This window comes from Leucopleurus acutus (genome assembly GCF_964270905.1).
Source record: "Leucopleurus acutus genome assembly, chromosome: 16".
Classification (NCBI taxonomy): Eukaryota; Metazoa; Chordata; class Mammalia; order Artiodactyla; family Delphinidae; genus Leucopleurus; species Leucopleurus acutus.
The window spans coordinates 20,312,548-20,335,644 of NC_139158.1; the positions used below are offsets into that span (position 1 = coordinate 20,312,548).

At 42.3% G+C, this 23,097-nt stretch overlaps 1 protein-coding gene across 1 annotated transcript; it reads right to left on the reverse strand.

Moving 5' to 3' along the window:
- Positions 1-476: 476 nt before the first annotated feature.
- Positions 477-23,025, reverse strand: DCTN5 (dynactin subunit 5). Its single transcript, XM_082858074.1, has 6 exons — positions 22,912-23,025; positions 22,077-22,145; positions 13,614-13,732; positions 10,064-10,175; positions 6,192-6,294; positions 477-2,868 (listed from the first exon to the last, which is right to left on the reverse strand). Exons 1-6 carry the CDS (start codon positions 22,957-22,959, stop codon positions 2,771-2,773), a joined length of 549 nt encoding a protein of 182 aa, XP_082714200.1. The 5' UTR covers positions 22,960-23,025; the 3' UTR covers positions 477-2,770.
- Between the last annotated feature and the right edge of the window lie 72 nt (positions 23,026-23,097).

The window sequence follows — 23,097 nt, forward strand, 5'->3', positions numbered from 1 at the left end:
AATGCTTTCTGTACAGCAAGGGCTGGCCAAATGATCCAATTTGGGCAATGAAAGGTATTAGAACATGGAGGGATTCCTGCATAATGATTAAAAGTATGGGCTCTAGGGCCAGAATGCCTGGATTCACCATCATCTTAGCTGTAGAAGTGTGGGCAATTTACTTTACCTCTGTTCCTTGGGGAGGAAAACTGGACCTACCTCACGGTTATTGTGAGGATTAAAGGAACTAACAAAGGTAAGAACTCAGAAGAGTACCTGGTACATGGTAAACACCATAAACGTTAACAGTTGTTATTTTTATCACCTGTCTGTGTCAAAATGGAACAATCTCTAAGGTACTGTTAAGTAAAAGCAGCAAGGTGCAGGACAGCACATCTAGCATGTGCTCGCATCTGTATGAATACAGAGGTTGGTGTGTATGTGTATATCTGCTTGTGCCAAGCGCAGACTAACCACTGGTAGGACAGATCAAAAACTGTTCTGAGGGCTTCCCTGGTGGCGCAGTGGTTGGGGGTCCACCTGCCGATGCAGGGGACACGGGTTCGTGCCCTGGTCCAGGAGGATCCCACATGCCGCAGAGCGGCTGGGCCCGTGAGCCATGGCCGCTGAGCCTGTGTGTCCGGAGCCTGTGCTCCGCAACGGGAGAGGCCACAACAATGAGAGGCCCGCGTGCAGCAAAAAAACCCACAAAACTGTTCTGAGTAGTTGTCCCTGGGAAGTAGAACATGGGACTGGATTCTGGGTTGGGAAAATCTACTTCATTGTAGGTCCCTTCTTTACTAACTGGACTGGATTTTTGGAATCATGTACTCAAATTACTTAAAGATTTTTAAAATACTCAGGAAAAAACCCCCCATTTTCTCTTAATTTTGGTTGTTCACCAACAAAATGGACAGTCAAAAGCTTATATGTCAGTTATATCTCAATAAATAAATAAATTTAAAAAGAAAACGAACAGTTAGTCATATAAAGTGGCAAGCTTCCTTTTGCAGGTATTCAAACACAGGCTGGAAGGGAATCTGTCAGACACGCCCTGCAAGATTTCTCTAGGAAGCAAGAGGTTAGCCTAGGGCACATCTAAACTCTGCCAACTACAAGATCCACCTTTTTGGTGGCACAAAAGGGGAAGGGAGCTGGCGGATATGGCTCCCCAAAAACCTGCAACCATCACAGACTGCTGGTATCAGGACACAGCAGACTGTCCCATCGTACCAGGGCAGACCTGAAGAGCGTGGGCTGCAGAGCCAGGCAGACATGCACACATGTATGTGACTTCTGGGTCAGCCACTTCTTCACCACGAAGACTGGAACAAGTTATCTAATATCTTTGAATTTTTTCCTCATCAGTAAAGTGGGGATAACGTCCAGCTTACAGGGTTGGTGTGAGCCCTAGGTAGGCAAGTGAATATAAAGCCCGCAGAAGGGCACCAGGCACACAGTGAAGTGCCCACGAGAGGCTGCCATCGCTGGAGGTGGACAGTGATCACCTTCAAGTGACTTGTTTCATGTGTCAATCTTCTAATGTACAAACATAAAAAGTGACAAACCAGAAAGCAGTTTTACATTGAACTAGCAGAGATGACTACATACAGCTCTTTTTGCAAACCCCATAACCAGATATTAAGTCAAGACAGCTGCTGCTAGATACTAACCTTCAAGGCTAAACTGTCCTACCCCATTCACAGCAGCATCAGGGCTTCAAGCAAGGCCAGCCTTCTCAGGTCTTCACTCCTATATCTTCCTGCTAAGTCAAGAGGTCAGAGCAGAATAGGAAGGGTTGTGCTATTATCCAGAAGGTAAGAATGGCCCTGGCAACTTCGTTTACTCCTTGGGGCTCTGTGCCCCCAGAATGATTTTAAGAGGCCCCCATGTACATATGAGATTGGGCCCAAGTACAGATATTTTGGTCTGAACTGTGAGGTTATGGCAAAGAAAGGGTGGGTTGAATGGTTTTAGGCCAGGGAGCAAGTGTCACAATTGCTACATCTCCAGTGAAATAAGGCATATACTGCTGTCCCCAAACACCATGAGGCAAGGAGTGGCTGCCAGACTAGTCCACCCACGTGGGAGACTCAAACCTGGGACCTTGCAAAAATAAAATCTGGACACTAAGGGCTCCCCTTTTAGTGAAAGCCAAGGCCCTAGAATAGATGCTAGAAAGTCTTTTATTAGTCACCCTGAATTAAAATGACAGTTCAGGTCACTCTGGAAGGAAGAGAAATACTAACTACCCTCCCTTCAAGTTTTAGTAGCCAACAGGAATCTGGGCTCTGAAAAGTCGCAAAACACTTTTCCAGATTATGAGCAGCTGTGGCAACTGGTCAAATGTGTGAGCAGCAGGGAAGCTGAATGATCCCTGTGAGCAGAGCTCACTGTGGTAGCTCATGGCCATGGGCAGCTCAAGAGCGTCACAACCTCCCCACTGGGACAGAATGCACTGCTCCATCCAGCCACCCACAGGACCAAGGGGTGGCAGTGCTGGAAACAGAAGAGTCCATGTTCCACACATAACGGTACGGAGTGACTGTTAATAGATATGGTTTAAGCACAGCATTTGGAGACAACTCCTCTAGACGTTCTGTTATTAAGTCTTAAGAGCTTAGAGCCTGGGAGGATTGAGAAACTCTAAAGAATTAAACCAAAAAAAAAAAGAAAGAAAGAGGGCGGCAGGTGTCAAAGACACAAGAGCTCTTTGTAGATGCTGACTGGCTCACTTTGTCCCCAAGTTCATCTTAGAGCTCAAGCGAATTCGAGACACAAGGCAGAGACATTAGACCTGTGTCAAGGGCAAAAACTTCTGGTAGTAGCTCTTCGTGACGTCAATCATCAGCTCCTGGGTACATTCTGGGAGCTCCCCTGAGAAGAGTCCTGAGGAAAGAAAGACCTGGTCAACCACGAGGAGCCGGAGGAGGCCCACATGCAGCTCTGACTTCCGTTGAAACCTCTAGAAGTCTCCTTTCTTTAGTCATGAATGTCTAAATACTAGGTTTTCCATCTTTGGTGCTAACAGAATATTTCCACTGACCATATCTTCAAGATGATGTGAATTTGTGTGTGTGTGTGAGAGAAACAACTAATACTTTCCCAAAATGCAGAAATATATCCCAGGGACTTCCCTGGTGGCACAGTGGTTAAGAATCCTCCTGCCAATGCAGGGACACGGGTTCAAGCCCTGGTCCGGGAAGATCCCACATGCCACGGAGCAACTAAGCCTGTGCACCACAACTGCTGAGCCTGTGCTCTAGAGCCCGCGAACCACAACTACTGAACCCACGAGCCACAACTGCTGAAGCCCACATGCCTAGAGCCTGTGCTCCACAAGAGAAACCACCGCAATGAGAAGCCTGCGCACCACAACAAAGAGTGGCCACCACTCGCTGCAGCTAGAGAAAGACCGCACACAGCCACGAAGACCCAATGCAGCCAAAAATAAAAAAGTAAAAAAAAAAAAAAAAATTTAAAAAAAGAGAGAAATATATTCCAGGTAAAAGAGGTTAGTACATCATGACATAACCTGAAGAGTTAAGGCAAATCTGACTACATTAGACGTTGTTCCAGGCAAGGATTCGTCCATCCCCTGGATTCTGGGGTGACGCCTGCTGGGCAAGCCAAGGTGAGAGCTCTTGAGGGAAGAAACTGCCCTGCTATTCATACAATGAAACTGAATCCAAGGCCCGAACATGCTAGATATATTCAAATCACAAATGGAGGTAGAACAGAAACATCCTATAGAAAGACAAAAGATGTAGGAATCCTATTTAAGAATTTCTAGGAAAGAGGCACTCTCACACACTCTGGGTGGACGTGTAAACTCATACAAGCGTTTGAAGAGCAATTTAGGAGTATCTAGCAAAACTTTTAAAAGTTCATACCCTGTGACCTGATAATCCAACTTTTAAGAATTTATTCTACAGATAATCTTGCCCAATTGCACAATATATGTATGAAAGCATCAATGCAGCAAAGTTTCTAATCATGAAAAACCAGGTGCAACTTCTTTTGATCCATTATGCCAGAGGATGATTAGTTATACTGTGGGACATTTATGCAATGAAAACCATGAAACTATTAAAAGGCATGAGGTGAATCTCATCATACTGACAAGAAAAGATGCCCAAGATATACTGTTAAGGAAGCAAGTTTCCTAACAGAACAGAGTATGATTCTGTTTATACATGTAAAAACAGTTTCATATTATATACACAAATATATATATAAACACACATACCTATACACTCATACGCATATAAAAACACACACATATGCTCTTGTATATATACAAAGAGAAAGGAGGATAGAAAAAATGGTTTTAAAAGATACACAATTCTCAAAGGCATCTTTTACAAACTAGCAGCCCATGTCAGATTTCCAAATATATGTTTAGTCTGTACAGTATTTAATCTCCTAAAAAAAAATTAGTACTCAACAATTAAAAATTCAGAAATACCATACAAAAATTCAGATTTTGAGCTCCTCATGAAACACCAGAAGTTCTCATGATATCATGCCTGTATTCTTAAACAGCTATGATAGGCTATTACTTCAATCATTTACATGATCTGCCGGGCTCCTGTGGACATCTGAGTTTTTGGTCCCTAACCCAGATCCTTTCTGTACGGTTTGCCTTTCATTTTGACTCAGTTTCATGCTGTGGAGCCTTCCAAAAATATGCTAGTTTTCCTGCAACCCTATGCCTCTCCATTAAAGGGGGAGATTGCCAACAGCAGTATCTAGATGGTTAGCATTTGTTTGTGAAGTCACATAAAATAAACATGGGAAGTACCCTATCAGTGCAAAAAGTACTGGACTCTAAATAAGGAGCTCTGGGAGTTCCCTGGTGGTCTAGTGGTTAGGATTCAGTGCTCTCACTGCCGTGGCCCGGGTTCAATCCCTGGCTGGGGAACTGAGATCCCAAAAGCCGAGGGGCCAAAAAAGAAAAATTTTTTTTAAACAAATAAATAAGGAGTCTTTAGTGCTTGTCAAAGCTTTCCCCCCAACTAGCTCCGATACATCGTACAACTCAACCTCTCTAGGCCTCAGTTTCCTCACCTATACAATGATCTCTAAGGTCCCAGGCAGAACCTCCACACACAGTGTTTATCTGGATTTCAAATATCTAGCAGTGCTTCCCTGCCATACGCCATCAGTGCTCAAAGACCATAAATTGGTTCTAAGGGCTTTGAATAAGTTAAAAGAGATTAAGATATTTCATCAGCAATACACTTCTCATCTCAGCTCAGATGCTTGTCTCACAACTCCTAAAACAATCGCCAAGACCGTGCTGATATAGCACTTGCTAAGAACTATTAAACTTTCTCACAGTGGGAACTCATTATGGGGAGAATTACTAAATAAAAGTCTCTTCCTCCTTTGCAAACAGAGGTGCATGAAAGAGCAGAATGGCCCATTTCCTCCCCAAAGAATCCTAGTGGATGATTCTGTACATCTTTGAAATTTGCATTCAGTGATCTGAGTAATGAGATTTTTAAAAATTGGAATAACAAATAAACCACCCAGTGGTTAGAGATCATATATTGTCAAATCTCTCTCTTCATATCATCTTCCATCTGTGAATCTGTGATGTGCCTTTACATGAGCTACGTGATTTCCACTGCGTAAAACAACATGTAGAAGAAAAGAGACTGTCTTGAGGTGGGGGTTGGGAAATGTGAGGTTTTCTTCTTGCTTTTCGGTGTTTTCCAAGCTCTCTAGCATGAGCATGGATTGCTTTTGTCTCATCACATGTTTGTAATTTGGAACTCTGAGCGCATGAGGGCTTTGCCTACGGGCAAAGGTCAAAAGATAATGTATTTGCTTCTCTCAGGTGTCCTAGAGCTCTCACTGGTCTTAGAGCATGTTTTATGGTAACTTTTCAGTTAGGGCGTTCCTGGGCAGGGCGGGAAGTACAAGTTCAAACCCCACCCAATGTGAAGGTAAGGCCATAGAATTCTTTGGACGCACTTTTTATTTTTCAACCCAGAGCCCAGGCCAAGAGAGACATGCTTCCTCATACTTTTCCTGTGCTGGTGACAGATTTATCTAGTTATATTTTAGATAGTATTTCTGCATACTCTGTACCAGGAGAATGTTTAAGTTAGCTAGATCAACATACTGTTAGAGATAGAAATCGCATGCATTACTTTTGTGAAAGAAAATAAACTTGAGTTTTAATAATCAACACCCAAGGTTACCTGGGCAGCCTGAGAAGACGGTGAATGGTGGGACCACAGTTTCTGGGGGTAATACTGTGTTGTCAAGAATTTTGCAACAGTCTTTCAACACACACCGGCGCCCCTGAAATTAAAATCTTGTTAATAGGAGATAGACCAGGAAATGGGAGTAAAAGTTGTCTTGTCTGCTGTGTGCAATATATTTATATTTTCTCTATTCATGATATCATACAATAGTCATGGACAGTGACAAGAGGCTTGGCTACTATTCCCTATTGCAGGTGGTACATGACAAGCAGGAGGTAAAAATGTGAGTGTGTACAAATTTGAGGTGGGGGTCATACACTAGGGACAGTTCAAGTTACCTTAGGCATTTCATACTACATGAAATTCAATCTTCAAGAATTCTGTTTACTTTTCTTTCTTCCTTTTTTAAATAATTTAGTGGATATCTGTTGTTTTGCTTGTCCAACATCCACTTCCCTTTCTTCTGGTAACAGAAGCTATATTTTCCTTGGATACCGCCCCATCCCCATCTCAGTCCATGTGCTTCACCTCCCATCCCAAACTATGAACCCCAAGCCTGGCCACAGCCACTGGTTTAGGCAATCGGCGTATGAGCTGATGATGAATCTCAATGTCAGGGATTCTGCTGGGACTACTGGGAAAAGCTCTTTCCAATGGGGATTTTAGAGGACAGGACAGAATCCTGGACCAGCCACTGGTTTCCATGAGGAAAGGACCTGCCTGAGAGCCTCCCAGAGGAAAACAAAAAAGGGAAGGGGATTAATTCTCATGACATCAACTGAACCCCCAGAGTCACTTATGTATGAAATTAGGATCTACTTCTGTACCCTTGGTTTATATTAGCCAGTACATTCGCTTTGAACCTACCAATTTAAGGTCTGTTTGTTCTTTTGCCAATTCCAACTGGAAAAGTCTTGGCAAATTCTTCTGGATATGAAGTTACTAGTTCATTTGTTCCCCTATGGGTAAGTGGTAGTTATTAGAAGGTTTAGGCTGGACATAATGCTTGACTTTATCCACTGTCATCACTTTTCAATTCTGCCATCACCCACGGCATTTTGGGGGCAAGAAATAAGGTCTGGGAGCTTCATCTCTTTCATGGCTTAAGGGAAAGGAGAGGCTTCTGTATACTGTTAAAGTTATGTCTCAGACAACTTGCTGAGTAAATGAAAGATTGCATTTACATCATCCGGGTCTATAAGTTTACTTGTGTTCTGGTCAGATGATCTGATAAAACATCCCCAGGCGGCTGAGGATGCGGAACACCTAACAAATACCAGGATAATGCTAACCCATCTAGATCTTAGATTTTACCAAAGAATATGAAAGATACTTTGATTTGGTTGTGTTCAAATTTTCCCCCAGTATTAAATACCTAACTCTTATGTAAGTCCAGGAACTCCTGGGTAGATTGCCAAATGAATTTTTAAAAAAGCTTATACCTCTAAGGTCTGAATTTCTTTAGTGGCTAACTAAGTTGTCTCCAGTTGGGTGGTAACAGCCAAGTTGGGCAACATCTTTAGGTCAGAAGCAAGTTATGACTGCAGCTCATTTCTCCTTGGAAAGTTTTCTTCCACGAATTACCTATTATATTGGCAACATCAAAAATCGGGCAGATGGCCAGCTCCCCTGGTGACTCCCAAATTAACTCAAAGATGTCCTATGACGCCTAAGCTCCTAATAACTCAGACTAAGCACATGGGGCACTGAGTAAAAGGAGTGTGCTGCATATGGCAGGACACATTCACAGACAGGGACCTGCAGACACAGGGCCCTGGAAGAGAGGGACAGTGGAAATGAACCTTTTCACTGTATACTACCAGCCACCACACAGCCTGAGGGCACCTGCTTTCTAGAGTTGGCCATTCTGCCCACTCAGAGAAATGTACTCAATTGGGTTTCAGAGAATTCTGGGTAAACTGATCAATTACATGGCAGCAGAATAAAAAATGCAGGTACTTCTTAGGCATGAATGGCTTGGCAATAGCTGAGGAGATAAAAAGCTGAAACTACTTCTTTATTCTTTCCTGGAGAACTTTCCAAGAAGGAGTTAAGAACTACATGTTGCTAGTATTATAGCTACCCATATCTCCTTATGCAAGTTATTTAGCAAGTTACTTAAATCCTGTGAAATAGGATATAAAACCAAGCCCATAGGGATGCTGTCAAGACTAGAGACAAAAGTAAAACTCGTGGCATCGTTAACAGTGCCTATTAATATTGCCTGTTAGGCTTTTCCTGCAGACATTTGGGCAATTCTGATTAACACCCACACCTTCACACATCCAAGCATAAGTTAGACTACCACGTGAGATGCTACAAGAAGGATCCGTGTGTCATGAGGACAGCTGGACTCTAAATGAGTTCCTGCTAGCTCTGAGATTCTCAAAGGATCATTCTCCTGAGATTACTTGGGAATTTTTAAAGGCTCAGCAAATAAGCCCTGTCAATACTGAACAATGACAATACCATGAATTGATGTATTGAAAAGTGATACAAAAAGCAGAGCACCTAACAATAGGACTAGAATTCCCTAAGCTGTGGGAATAGCATTTGGATTTTAACCGTTCAGACATTTGGCTCTGGGGCTAAAGGACTAGGCTACTATGGTGATGTCTTCACATTGCTGAGGAAAATATCAGGAAAACCCAGCTGTGGCTTGGAAAGCCAGCTTTGGTCAAACAGTCAGAGTGAGGGGAGAGGATGGATTTCTTCTCCCTTTTCTCAACGTCAGCCCGAACCACAGACATTCTGTCTCTAATACATACTAAGGGACTCCCCTGGAGAAGAATATTTGGCAAAACAACTACTCCCCTTAATTCTGAGTAACAAGTCAGACTGGAATGTTTTTCTCAGCAGTGGGGTTCTCCATTGCACTGTCCACCTTTGCTGTGCCCTCATGGCTCCTGGAATGTGACTGCATGGCTTCTGCAGGTTTTCTGATACTTTAGGGTCCTAGTCTTATCCAGAGCAGAGAACTGACTCTAAATTAAGGGGAGTGGCCATTTAAATGTATGAAAGGGGTCTTGGCTTTTCCCAGAACCTGAGGGACAAACATAAAATGTAGGAGACATTTTCCTTGAAAATTTAGGCAGTTTGGTTCTGATCATTAACATTCTTACTCAGGATGGTCTCAGAAATCCCAACTGAAATCAACCTCATCATCTATGAAATACCAAGAAATTCAGCCTTGGAAAGCCTTGGTTGGGTTAAACAAATTGATATCGAGGCACCTGTGGACCAGGGTCCTACAGGTTCTGCTGAGGGAGGGGCCCCCTCGCACCTGGCAAACCCAGCACCCTGAACTACGTGCAGCTCCCTTAATGTCATGCCCATTGGTGACTCTGACCCTTACGCATGCCAATCTCTTCCCTGAAACACTCATTCTCCTCTGGTCTAGGAGCCAATTTTGATGCACCCTTCAAGATCCCCTCACCCCCACCAGACTGTAAGATTCTTGAGGTGAAGCAACAGGTAGGTCACATAGCGGCATGGCTATTCATACCACTAGGGTTCAAATCCCAGCACTACCACTTACTAGCCTTGTCAAATCCCCTAATATCGAAGGTCTTCAGTCTCCTCACCTGAAAACAGGGATAGTAACAGTACCTAGTATCCTTGGATGGTTGTGAGAATTAAATGAAATAATCAAAGGTAAGAGTTTAACGTCATATGGAAGAGGTTCCATAAAGGTTAGCCATGATTATTAATGCCTAGGAAAAACTCCAAATTCAGTAATAATTCTGATAGACCAGTAGACCAGAAAGGACTTCTACCCTGCTTGATGACAGAAGCAGAAGCCCACTGATGTGAGGAACGCGAGCTAGAGAGTGAGGCTGCTCAGCCAGCCAAGTCACCATACTCACAATCACACAGTTCTTGCCAACGTGAACATAAGAGCCAATCTGAGCTGCGTTGACCACACAATCTTCCTCAATAAAGACATGGTCCCCAATATGTAGAGGAAAAAATGCAACACTATAGAAGAAAAAGAAGATGAACAAAGAAAGGTCAAGGTGATGTACTTTTGGTCAAGGTTTATAGAACTAAAGATCGTAATCTCAACCCCATCGTCTTTTCTTAATAAGACTGTTCCTAGCAAGGAAAGAATCCTCAGGCTTAACGAATTCTATAATGTTGAAGAAGATCCATGTGACTACTAAATCGAAATCAGAAATATTAGACCAAGGAAATTTGAAAGGAAATAGCAAAACAGTAAGAGCAAAACCTTCAAAGCTAAAAAATCTGGCACCAAATAAAAACAAATGAATGTTTTGCTCATTCCTGCCTCCTTTGAAAATGCCCACAGATCACATTTTCATTAATCTGCTCTATAATCCTTCAGGGGACTGATGTGAGGTTCATGGGATATAATTCCCAACATGCTAAAAATTTATATATTGACTTGTTTTATTGAGAGTCTACTATATGCCAGACTCTGTGCTAGGAACTGGGGAATACAATGGTGAGCAAAAGGGATGCAATCATGCCCATGGAGCTTACAAACAAGAGAAGAAAAGAGAGACTAAATAAATGATTAAATAAGTAATTAGTTACAACTGTGATAAGTGCTACAGAGGAAAAATAACACATTATGAGAGCATATAACAGAGACTTTACTCAGACTGGAGGTTAAGTAATTGAAAGTGACATTTAAGCCAGGACTTAAGGAGTCAGTTGGCTTTCTCCAGACTTGTGACATCATTCCCATTCTCCAGGACTCCTCAAATGTCATTGACAGTGGTCTGTGATCATATTTACAAGAAATTTCGGTACCTTGGGATGTAAAATATTTGGACTAGAACTAATATAAAGCAGCTGGATGCTCACTGGCTCTTTCCAGTCCTGTGTTCTATTTTGTCAGGAATATTTTGTCAGAGATGATACCTGTCCTCCACAGACCTATACTTTATTTAAATCTTCCTTAATTCATTTGCATTTTTGGTCTGGACCCCTTGTGTGGCAATGGATTCCTTGATCTTATCATAGTCTACAACAGTACTATCAACTCCTTAATTTTAAATTAAAAACTCCAAACTTTATACTATCAGCTGGTCCTGGTATTGAGATATACAGGGGAGGAAATCGACATTCACCTTCTATTCACGTGTTGCTATTTACACTTTCATATTTCTATATTTCTCATGTGGACTATTCTAATTTACACTTCCCTCCATTCACCAATAAGCTTCTTATTCATTCTCAGACCTCTTCCTGGACCATATCCAGCCCAATAATGCCTTTATCAGGAGGTGGAGTCAACAACTCTAGCAGAGCATCAGTCACTGTATGAAACCATGAAAAGGCGTCACAGGGTTTTCTGATTTCCACTCAATAGTCCTTTTTTTAATTTTAAAAAATATTTATTAATATTTTGGCTGCACTGGGTCTTAGTTGTGGCACATGGGATCTTTAGTTGCAGCATGTGGACTTCTTAGTTGCAGCATGCATGCAGGATCTAGTTCCCTGACCAGGGATCGAACCCAGGGCCCCTGCATTGGGAGCACAGAATCTTAACCCACTGGACCACCAGGGAAGTCCCCTCCCCTCAACAGTCTTCTGAGGGACTTCCCTGGTGGTCCAGTGGTTAAGACTCTGCGCTTCCACTGAAGGGGGCCCGGGTTCGATCCCTGGTCAGGGAATTAAGATCCCACATGCCGCACAGCACGGCCAAAAAAAAAAAAATAGCCTTCTGAGCTAATGAGCAAATGCTTTCATCTAAATTTCATATGATTTACAATGACTCCCTGCTCCAATTCCTGTACATAATAAAAGCCTGGAGCCCAACATCACTATGGGAAATGCAGGACGATTCCTGCATGATATACACCCAGGTATGGTAGTCTGAGTTAGCTGCCCTCTTCTCTGTTCCTCCCTAACCATGTTCATGCCCCAGTGACAGGAGTATCCCATTCTATAGTGGCTATCATGTTACAGCATCACATTCTATAGTAGCTTTCTGTTTATGTTTCTTTCTATCACTAGGTGGTTGTTGTTGTTTTTTTATTTTTATTTTTTTGCGGTACGCAGGCCTCTCACTGTTGTGGCCTCTCCCATTGCAGAGCACAGGTTCCGGATGCGCAGGCTCAGTGGCCATGGCTCACGGGCCCAGCTGCTCCGCGGCATGTGGGATCTTCCCGGACCGGGGCACGAACCCGTCTCCCCTCCATCGGCAGGCGGACTCCCAACCACTGCGCCACCAGGGAAGCCCTGTTGTTGTATTTTTAATTGAGGTATAGTTTATTTCCAATATATAAGTTTCAGGTGTACAACATAGTGATCCACAATTTTTAAAGGTTATACTCCACTTATAGTTATTATAAAATATTAGCTATTATTCCCTGTGCTGTAAAACATATCCTTGTAGCTTATTTATTTTATATGTAGTAATTTGTACTTCTTAATCCCCTACCCCTGTCTTGCCCCTCCTCCTTCCCACTGGTAACCACTAGTTCGGTATATCTGTGAGTCTGTCTCTTTTTTTTACATTCACTAGTTTGTTTTACTTCTAACACTGGGTTATGAGACCCTATTTGATCCATCTGTATATGCCCAGCTTATAACCTAGTGACTGGCATAAGGAAAGCACTCAATCAATGCTTGCTGAATTCTTGGATGAAAAGCAGATGGTGCCATAGGTAGGAACGAGGAGGGCAAAGGGAGAGAGAGGCAAAGAGAATACCATCATATCAAGCATAGCGGTCGGTTTTCCTGCCCTGTCCATGCCCTTTCTTAGACAATCCTTATGCCCACTGAGAGATCAGGGGGCCTGACTTGACCCTGCTCTCTGGGTCAAAGCTGTTTTTAGACTGGGTGTTTTTAGACTGGGGGTGGGCTGTTTTTAGATTGGGGGTGTTCTCTCTCCCAACATTTTGTTGATAGGACCTAAAATCTCTGGTTGGTATCCATTGGAAGCCTAAATGGAGAAGTGATGTAAAAAAACAGGCCGAGGCAGCAAGGTTGGCTCCATTAGAAAAGCTGGAAGATATAGCTGAAAGAAAAAAGAGGGAAGCAGAAGTGCAGAGAGAAGAACAGTTAAGAAACAGTATAACCTTGGTAACAGAGCGGCAGCCAGACAGAATAGTGGTCTTGACTCTGGCTAGCTGTCCAGTTCCAGGTTCTAGTCCCTTGTGAAGCCTGACCCCTTTTTCTACCCTTAAATTCCATCAAATATGCCTGTGGCTGTATAATCAGAACTCCCTTTACTTTTGCCAGCTTAAGTGGATTGTTTCTGGCAACTAACCACCAACTAGACTAAGACAACCAACACCAGAGTTGTGTTCATTATGGTGAATTCTTACTTAGTGTCCCAAACAATAGCGTAGACCTGCTCCTTCCCCCACAACTCAACGCATGGTTAGTACCACCAGTAGCAGCATCTTGCCCAAGACTGAATCAGGTCATTAAATTACATACCCTTTGCTGAATTTCTTGAATGGTGGCCTTATGACACTCCGACTTTTCACAACACAATGACGTCCAACTCTTACATTTGCCAGATCCCCTCGAATAATACAGTCATTCATCACAATGGTCTATAAAACAAAGCATATTTTAAAAAGCTACTAACATAGCCTAAAACGTAATAAAAAGAGTAGGAAACCAGACAGTTTGAGAGTTATGCTATATTCTACTGAATCACCTGTTCTGTCAAAAGGGATAACTTTTAAGGTAAAGAGAATTGCCCTCATAATACTGATTGCAGTTCAAGATGTTCCCAGTACATCACAGGCTTTGCCCTTATTATTCCATGAATAGGACTCAATGGATGGACAAACATTTATTGAGAATACCTGTGGCAGACCTGGTCTGTGTATCTCCTCAGATGCACTTGGTTCCACCTGCCCCCAAGCCTTGGCTGCTTGCTCAGTAAGAGTCCTGGCTGTTCCCACCTTTGTCTAATCTCCTAACAGTACTATCTCCAACTTCATGCTCCAGAGGTGGACCCACTGAGGTTCTGCTTCCTCTCCCAATTTCTGGACCCAGATTATGTGCTACACTGCAAGGTGTGATATCTGGCTTCCCCAGAGGTTGCCAGGAGGGGCTGAATAACACAACCCAGAAACTGGGGGGAACTAATGCCCCATACTTGGTAAAGAGTAGGCATTCTTGAAATGTCTGCTGAATAAATGAAGTTTAAAAAAAAAAAGTGCACGTGGCTGAGGTTGCGGCTGGGAAAGTAAGCAAGGGACCAGATCATGAAGAATTACCTGTGCTGAGTACAGAAGTTCAGATGTTTTTCCCTAGCGGGTATAAGGAATCAATGAAAGATTCTAAGCAGAGGATTAACACAAGCGAAGCTTCATTTTAGAAATATTACTCTGGAAGCAGTCTGGAGCCTGAATGGAGGCAGGCAAGACTGGAGGGGATGTGACCCTTCAGATGGATCAAGGTGAAACGAGATGGTGAGCCTTACCTAAGGCAAAAGCTGTGCATCAGGGAAAGAGAAATAAATCAGAGGTAGAGGAATCTGAGCAATCCTTTAGATCCAGCTACCAATTTAGAGGAAGGAGAGGGGGACAGAGATCACATTAGGCAACACTGTGTAAACAGAATCAGCCAAATTCAGAAATTTGAAAATACTGCAGGACAGTGAGCCAGTTTCCTCAACATATAAATGGCATGCGGAGAAAAACGAGGCAGGGAATGAGAACTGTTACAGATTCAAAGAGACTTAAGAAACACATCAACCAAACAGTAATGTGTACCTGACCTTGTTTGCATCCTGATTTGAACAAGCCAACTGTAAAAAGACATCTTAAGATAATGGAGGGACTTCCCTTGTGATGCAGTGGTTAAGAATCCGCCTGCCAATGCAGAGGACATGGTTCAATCCCTGGTCCGGGAACATTCCACATGCCGCGGAGCAACTAAGCCCATGCATCACAACTATTGAGCCTGCGCTCTAGAGCCTGTGTGCCACAACTACTGAGCCCATGTGCCACAACTACTGAAGCCTGCAAGCCCTAGAGCCTGCACGCTGCAACTACTGAAGCCCGCGCGCTCTAGGGCTCGTGTGCTGCAACTGCTGAGCCTGCGTGCTACAACCACTGAAGCCCACACGCCTAAGAGACTGTGCTCCGCAACAAGAGAAGCCACCGCAAAGAGAAGCCTGCACCCCGCAATGAAGAGTAGCCCCCACTCGCTGCAACTAGAGAAATTCCGGGCACAGCAACGAACACCCAACGCAGCCAAAAAAAAGAGATAATGGAAAGACTGAACATGGACTGAGGATTAGATTAGATGATATTAGGGAATGACTGGCTTTTTAAAAAATATAATAACGGTTCTCTATACATTTTTAAAGCCTTTAAATATCAGTGATATACATTGAAATATTTATGGGTAAAATAATAATATGCTTGCAATTTGCTTTAAAATATTCCACTCCAAAATTGGTTTGAACTTGGCAGGTGAGTATAGAGATGAAGCAAGAATGCCAGAATATTGCTAATTGTAGAAGCTGGTGAATGAGTATATAGGGACTCATTATATGTTCTCTCTACTCTATCTTTTTTTGCGGTACGCGGGCCTCTCACTGTTGTGGCCTCTCCCATTGCGGAGCACAGGCTCCAGACTCGCAGGCTCAGCGGCCATGGCTCACAGGCGCAGCCGCTCTGTGGCATGTGGGATCTTCCCAGACTGGGACACAAACCCATGTCCCCTGCATCGGCAGGCGGACTCTCAACCACTGCGCCACCAGGGAAGCCCTGTTCTCTCTACTCTTAAATGTGTCCTAAAAGTTCCATAACGATACTGCTCATCTATAAAAAGTAATGAACTACTAATCCATGAATATATCCAACAACATGGATAAATCTCAAAAACATTATGCTGAGGGAAAGAAGCTGACCCCCCCCCCCAAAAAAGTACATGATTCCAATTACAGGAAACTTGAGAAAATGCAAAACTAACCTCTATTAGTTTTACATAGGTTACCTGGGCAAAGCTAGAAGAAGGCTTGACTGCAGAGGGACACAAGGAAACTAGGGTGATGTAAATATTTTATATCTTGACTGTGGTACTAGTTGCATAGATGTCCCCATCAGCCAAACCTTTTCAAACTGCATATTTAAAATGGGTATACTTGGGCTTCCCTGGTGGCACAGTGGTTGAGAGTCCACCTGTCGATGCAGGGGACATGGGTTCGTGCCTCGGTCTGGGAAGATCCCACATGCCGCGGAGCGGTTGGGCCCGTGAGCCATGGCCACTGAGCCTGCGCGTCCGGAGCCTGTGCTCCGCAACGGGAGAGGCTACAGCAGTAAGAGGCCCGCGTACCACACACACACACAAAAATAATAAAATAAAATGGGTACACTTTATTGTATGTAATATACCTAAATAAAAATGATTTTTTAAAAAATAAATTTATTTATTTTATTTTTGGCTGCGTTGGGTCTTTGTTGCTGTGTGTGGGCTTTTCTCTAGTTGCGGTGAGCGGGGCCTACTCTTCGTTGCAGTGTGCGGGCTTCTCATTGCAGTGGCTTCTCCCGTTGCGGAGCACGGGCTCGGCTCTAGGTGCGTGGGTTTCAGTAGTTGTGGCTCGTGGGCTCTAGAAGCACAGGCTCAGTAGTTGTGGCACACAGGCTTAGTTGCTCCACGGCCTGTGGGATCTTCCCGGACCAGGGCTCGAACCCATGTCCCCTGCACTGGCAGGCAGATTCTTAACCACTGTGCCACCAGGGAAGTCCTAAAAATGATTTTTTTTAATGTTCCATTATAAAATATTTAAAAAGAAAAAAAAAGAAGAGATTTTATATGACTCGGTCATTGTTTAGATGTTGGGTAAGAGAAAAAGAATCTAGGACAGGGTGAGCAATTCTGGGGATTAGATGATAAATTCAATTTTGAAATTCTGAGTTTGTGGAATCTGTGGGATGATCAACAGGCAGTTGTAAATAAAGGTCTGGGGCCCAAGATAGAAGGTCAGGCTAGAGAAGTAGATGGGAGCACCTCAAATATAGGTGAATTTAGATAAATCACTAGCCAGAACATGAGGCTCTGGGAAGATACTGAAAAAGAAATGGCTCACACCTGGAAGAGTTTACCAATCTGACCCACATATGTTCAGTCTATAAAACCTCTATGGGTAAAAAGAAATTTTCACATCTGCTGCTGATTGTAAAGTATTACAGGTCCTCTTGGTTTTTTTGTTTTGTTTTGTTTTGTTTTTGTTTTTTTGGCTGTGCCATGCAGCTTGCGGGATCTTAGCTCCCTGACCAGAGATCGAACCCAGGCCCCAGCAGTGAAAGTGCCGAGTCCTAACTACTGGACTGCCAGGGAATTCCTCTCTTGGTTTTTAAAAGCTATCTTCTTCAAGCTTAGAGAGATGTCTATTTCTAGTACATAATTCTTTCATCTGAGATCCTTAATTTACTTCAATCATTGTTTTTCAGCTTGTGTTTCCATCTACAATCAGAGAAAATGACTTATTTTTCTTTTGGAAGAAAACAGAATACCAAGAGTTCTGAGTATTTGGTAATGGCTGTTATTGTTTTATTGTGTTTTAAGTAAAGATAACAATCTTAATCTAGAAATAAAGAAAATCCATATAAGTCCCTCAGTCAGCCTAAATTACATTCCCACTGAGGAAGCAAACACACAAAAAACATAAGAAAGAAACGATATCACAGATGGTCAAAGAAATTTAGCAAGTGGTATTCAAACCCTGGTTTCCTATCTCATAAAGAATGGAGCTAAAGAAGAGAAGTCAGATTAAAAATAGAGGCAACATGGGCTTCCCTGGTGGCACAGTGGTTGAGAGTCCGCCTGCTGATGCAGGGGACATGTGTTCGTGCCCTGGTCCGGGAAGATCTCACATGCTGCGGAGCGGCTGGGCCCGTGAGCCATGGCCGCTGAGCCTGCGCGTCCAGAGCCTGTGCTCTGCAACGGGACAGGCCGCGTACTGTATTTAAAACAAAACAAAACAAAAGAGGCAACAGGGTGTTAAAATGAAAGGAGGTGCCTAAAAAGACCTTTCAGGGAGAAAAACAGTATTAAAGCAGACTTCACCGAACTCAACAAGGACAAGGCAGAGGTGGCAAGTTGGGGGTCTGAGGGCTGTACCTAGAAATGGTTTTCTCTGGCCTCTGCAGCCATTTTTAACAGTTAAATTAGATGCTATTATGTGAATAGTAGGACATTTTACATTTAAAAAAAATCCAGATTTCCAGTTTCTTTTGAGAAAATCAGAAGCTCTGCAAGTACAGGTCTGCACTCCCACATGGCAACAATCAGCCCAAGCTTAGCTAGGTCCTGTATTCTCCAATTCACTAGGCCCCACCATTCTGGTTTACACTCAGTCCTCTTGGCTCATCTGATCCCTGTCTCTTCCTGCAGGCACTGTGACACCCGATGGAAAATAGAAATGTCAAAGTTCTGAAAGGGGCAGGGGCTGGAAACAAAAATGGATTGTTCATAATAACAAAAAGCTGGAAACAAAATAACTATCCACCCATAAAAGAGGGGATAAACCGAATTGTACATGGCAGTGAAAATGCATAAACCACAATGAATCTTAGAAACTAAGCTGAGAATGATGTTACTTACTAACTATTGTCATTATTACAATAACTGACAGTAAAAACAGTAAGTCACAGAAAACCAAGTAAAGCTAAACAATATATATTATTTAGAAATACACACATATGTGGTAAAAATTTTGTTTTGAAAAATAAAGAATTTGTAAGAAAAAGTTCAGAATAGTGGTATCCTCTTGGAAGGAGGTAGAAGAAAGAAATGGGAGAGGAACTTCAGGCTGTACTGTATTATTATGCATTGATTATGTTCCAGTTCTTCAGTTGGGTGGTGGGTTCATGGTGTTGATTTAATTTTTATGCTTCATAACATATATATTACATACCAGTCTTCTGTGTGCACCAAATATTGCCAAATAAAACACCTTTCAAAAAAGAAAGAGGGCCCCGAATAACCAAAACAATCTTGAAAAAGAAGAAGTTGGAAGACTCATATTTCCTGATTATAAAATTTACTACAAGTCTACAGTAACCAAAATAGTGTAGAACTAGCATAAGGACAGATATATCAACTATGGAATAGAATTGAGAGTCCAGAAAGTAACCCATACATCTGTGGCCAGATGATTTTCTATAAGGATGACAAGACCATTCAATGGGGAAAGAACAATCTCTTCAACAAGTGGTGCTGGGACAAGTAGATTTCCACCCCCCCCCAAAATTAATTAATTAGGACCCCAACCTCACATCATATGCAAAAATTAACTCAAAATGGATCAACAACCATTTAAATACAAGTGCTAAAACCATAAAACTCTTAGAAGAAAACATAGGAGTACATCTTCATGATCTTGGGTTTGGCAAGGATTCTTAGATATACAACATCAAAAACTTAAGCAACAAAAGAAGAAATAGATAAAATGGACTTCATCAAAATTAAAAACTCTTGTGCATCAAAGAACATTATCAAGAAAGTAAAAAGACAACCTACAGAATGGTAGAAAATATTTGCAGTCATAAATCTGATGAGGATTTAACACCCAGAATATAAAGAACTCCTACAATTCAACAACAAATAGACAAGATTTTAAAATGGTCAAAGGACTGAATAGATATTTCTCCAAAGATATGCAAATGGCCAATAAGATAAAAGATGTTCATCATCATTAGACATTAGGGAAATGCAAATAACACTACTATATATATAAAAGATAACTAGTAAGAGCCTATTGTATAGCACAGGAAACTCTATTCCGTGCTCTGTAATGACCTATATGGGAATGGAATCTAGCAGAGAGTAGATATATGTATATGGATGGCTGATTCACTTTGCTGTACAGCAGAAACTAACACAACATTGTAAATCAACGATACTCCAATAAAACATTAATTAAAAAAAAAACACAATGAGGGGCTTCCTTGGTGGTGCAGTGGTTAAGAATCCGCCTGCCAATGCAGGGGACACAGGTTTGAGCCCTGGTCTGGGAAGATCCCACATGCCGCGGAGCAACTAAGCCAGTGCGCCACAACTACCGAACGTGAGCTTTAGAGCCCATGAGCCACAACTACTGAGCCCATGTGCCACAACTACTGAAGCCCACACACCTACAGCTCATGCTCCACAATGAGAGGCCACCACAACGAGAAGTCCGCGCACCGCAATGAAGAGTAGCCCCCGCTCGCCGCAACCAGAGAAAGCCCGCGCACAGCAACAAAGACCCAACGCAGCCAAAAATAAAATAAATAAAGTAACTAATTAAGAAAAAAACACACAATGAAATATTGAATACCTTTCATATACACATCCAAAAAAAAAAGAACCCAGAAAATTACACGTGTTCATGAGAAATTGGTACTCTCTTGCATTGCGGTGGGAACGTAAAATGGTGCAATTTGGCAGTTCTTCGCAAAGCTGAAAAATAGAACTGTCATATGACCCAGACACCCCCACCCCTAGGTATGTAATAAATAACTGAAAACAGAGCTCAAATATATCCTTGTATGCCAATGTTCATTGCAGCAATACTCACGATAGTGGAAAGGTAGAAACAATCCAAGTGTCCATCAACAGATGAATAAACAAAATATACATATATACAATGGAATATTAGTCATGAAAAGGAATAAAATTCTGATACGTGTGGATGAGCCTTGAAAACATTATGCTAAGTGCAGTAAGCCAGCCCCAAGGACAAATCTTGCATGACTGTGCAAATGTGCAAATGACATATATCTAGAATAGGCACATTCATAGAGACAGAAAGTAGATTGAGGTTACCAGGGTCTGGGAGGAAAGGGGATGAGAGTTATTCCTTAATGGGTTCAGAGCTTCCGTCTGAGTGGTGAAAATGTTTTAGAAATAGATATAGTGGTGATGATTGCACAACACTGTGAATATAATTAATGTCAATGAACTGTATACTTAAAAGTGCTTAAAGTGGCGAATTTTGTCATAAATACACACACACACACACACACACACACACACAAATCTTCCCTACAAAATCACAGAAAATGGTTTGGAATTAGCTGAAGGATTTCAAAAAAAATCCCACATATTTGCTAACGAGTCAGATGGAGTTAACGGAATTTTCTAATTTTGTACTAAAACAGTGTATCTATAATTACTAATTATATCTAACTACCAAACTATATTTCTTTTCTATTAAATCTCATGGTATGATGGGGTAACAGACACAGTAATTGTGTCTCTACTGAAAATATCTGTGATCTTTTGATTACAATGAGATTATTTTACCTCTAGAAGTTACAGATTTAATATTTCAAGGAAAATTGAGTGCTCCTAATGGCAGGAAGAAACTATGGACTTCAGTGTTTGTCAAGCTCGAATATATCTTGATATTTTCTCTGGTTCTAAAGTGTTCTAATATTATCCCACGTTTATGCTCATCTCTGTGCTATTTCAGTTTATTCAGACTACAAGATTCTGAGCCTTTCACATTCCATTTTTCAACTGCATTTCAGATTTTAGTTATCTTTCCCAATTCTCAAATTAATTTTAAGTTTCAGTTAATAATGAATCATTAATTAGTAAACAGATAATTATATCAGTATCACTTTAGTTTCTACACTAAAATACTGTGCTGTCTATTTATGTTTTGTGTCCAGTAATACAGGACACACTACAATACTGTCCAATAATTTCAGTGCTAGGTGTCATTGTATTTTGTGCCTGGAATAACAGGAAAAAGGCTTTCTGTTGCCTCTTTTTACTGCATATTTTTTGTATTCAATAAATCCAATTTGGAGCATTAAAAAAGAGAGAGAGAATTTTAGCATATATAGCAATAAATCGGGGACAACATTTCATCTGCCCTGCTAATGTGATAATCAGTGGAAAGAAAGCAGAAATACGCATCCCGGAGCTGGCTCCGTCCCTTACCTTGCCATTGAGAACGATGTTCTGACTTCCACACAGTACAGACTGGCGACTAACTTTGTTCCCAGATGCCTGAAAGGAAAGAGCAGGAAAACGAGGTGAGCAAACTGAGTGGGTTCTGGGCTACAGGTTTCCACCAAGAAAGCTCATACTGGAGAGAAAAGGACGTGCAATGGGGTGTCGTCTGCAGTGGAGTGAGTCAGGATATCAAAAAAGCAAGGATGAATTAGGAACTTAGGGATTCAAGGAACAGACCCAGAAACTGGACGTGGTACGTCTATAGCCTAGCGGCATTCGACTCTCATTTCTACACTTCGGTTTTACAGCCCTAAAAACAGGATAATGACTTTACCAATAGCACAGAGTTGTGAGAATTCAATGAAAAAATAAGGGGTAATGCTGACTGAGCACTAACCCGGTTTCGAGCCATTAACACACATCTACATATAGTTTGTATTGACTATAAAGAACCTAACAAACAAACAAAATAGAACCTAACAGTCTTTAGCACGTAGCAATAAATGATGACACGTTAGTTTAAAAAAAAAATTTTTTTTAAAGGCCTGAAGCCCAGAGCTGTAATTATCAGGATGGATGAGACTTGTCCTGCTTTCTGGAAGGCGTTTTATCTCTACGAGGAAATCAGGAATAAATTTTAAAAAGCCTAAACTGGCCATGCAAGGAAGGCATAACGAAGCCAGACCATACATGAACTCTCACTGCGTCGTCTCGGACTAAACGCCAAAGGGACCTGGGGTGGGGCAGGGACAGGATGGAGACGGCGGCCTCAGGGGATGCAGGCTTGGACAGGGGACGGCAGATGTCTGGACACGCGCACCGTCTCGATGTACTCGGACTTGTTGTAGAGAAGCTCGCCCAACTCCATGGCCACCAACTCCTCTGCGCAGCTCCGGCTCCTGTCAGAGTCTGTCCGCCTGTCTCTCCGCCTCAGACTCCGGCTACTTCCGGCTGCTCCTCCACTTCCGCTCTGGGCGGTCTGCGGTCTCATCCATAGCTCGGCTCT